Source organism: Amphimedon queenslandica, unplaced genomic scaffold (genome assembly GCF_000090795.2).
Source record: "Amphimedon queenslandica unplaced genomic scaffold, v1.1 AMPQUscaffold_1630_Cont26362, whole genome shotgun sequence".
NCBI classification, from domain to species: domain Eukaryota; kingdom Metazoa; phylum Porifera; class Demospongiae; order Haplosclerida; family Niphatidae; genus Amphimedon; species Amphimedon queenslandica.
In genome coordinates this window covers 1-1,192 of record NW_003558029.1, presented here as the reverse complement: position 1 = coordinate 1,192, position 1,192 = coordinate 1, and the positions used below count along the sequence as shown (strand labels likewise).

At 39.4% G+C, this 1,192-nt stretch overlaps 1 protein-coding gene across 1 annotated transcript; it reads left to right on the top strand.

The window, feature by feature from the left end:
• The first annotated feature begins 68 nt into the window (after positions 1–68).
• LOC105316327 (peptidyl-Lys metalloendopeptidase-like) lies at positions 69–704 on the top strand. Its single transcript, XM_011411160.1, has one exon. The coding sequence runs from the start codon at positions 69–71 to the stop codon at positions 702–704; it is 636 nt and encodes a 211-aa protein (XP_011409462.1).
• The last annotated feature ends 488 nt before the right edge of the window (positions 705–1,192 follow it).

Genomic DNA, 1,192 nt, shown 5'->3' with positions numbered 1-1,192 from the left:
CTGATGGTCTCTACACTGTACAATACAGTAGACCTTTACAGTATCTGTCAGTGAATGAGATGAGTGCAATGTCTATTGATCAGCTCAGGGAATCGTTTGTACATGAATCCGTTCAACTTTATTTGGAAGACACTTCTGTTCTCTCGAAACCAAAAAGACAAGAAGTAAAAATCAATTACACTGTCCATCTCCAATCTTGTACCAGTGCCAGTTTTTCTGGTGGCAATAATCAGAATTCTGCAACACTCACTGCTCATAAGAAGCTCTGCTCTGGATCTGATACAGCTAAAGGTAAAGTTGGCAAAGGTATTGGCATATCTACTACATGGTTTGGTAAATATAAAGCTAAAAGGACAGCTAAGGCTAAGAAAGTATATACAGATATAAAAAGTGGACTAACTAGGACTGCTGTAACATACTACAACAATGGCCCAGACTGTGAAGCTGACGAGTATGCCTATGTATGGTCAAATATTAAAGATACTGTCTATCTTTGTAACCTGTACTACAATCTTCAAACGTCTTGCAGTAAGACTGCTGAAAGCAAGGAGGGTACTCTGCTTCACGAATGGTCCCACAGTTTTGGTGATACTGAAGATTATGAGTACGGCCGTACTGATTGCAAGGATTTGGCTAAAAAAAGGCCCGGTAGAGCAGTCAAAAATGCTGATAGCTTTGCATATCACTATTGTGATGCTCAGTAATGGAGCTCGTCAGCTAAAAGCCAAGAACTTTAGGACTCATGCAACACTATAGGACAAGCACAGTTTATTTTTAGGCCTCTTTTTGCTTAGCTGTAAGGCCACTCCAATAAGATTCATAGTTTCCCATTACAGAGGCGGGCCTGATGCGGGCGGGCGGGTTTGTTCATTTTCATTAAATTTATTCATTATCAGCTGTATAAATTGCTTGTATAATCAATGAAAAACCGCAATAATGAATAGCGATGCGGCCCCATGCGGGCGGGTAATGGGAAACAAGGAATCAAATTGGAGTGGCCTAATATTACATTTTTGATTAATTAATTATCTTGGCTTAATGATCATTAATAAAATTGAATTTAAAATATCAAAACTGAGCATATAGGCATGCGACAATAAGCAAGAGTACTCTGGCAATGGACCTTTTGCACTTAAGCGATTCTAATTAACGCGCCACCAAAGTGGTGGTAAAATGGCGGATTTTGAGAGGA

Bases quoted from the DNA above. Each gene is read 5' to 3' on its own strand.
- LOC105316327 (XM_011411160.1), top strand. From the start codon at position 69: ATGTCTATTGATCAGCTCAGGGAATCGTTTGTACATGAATCCGTTCAA.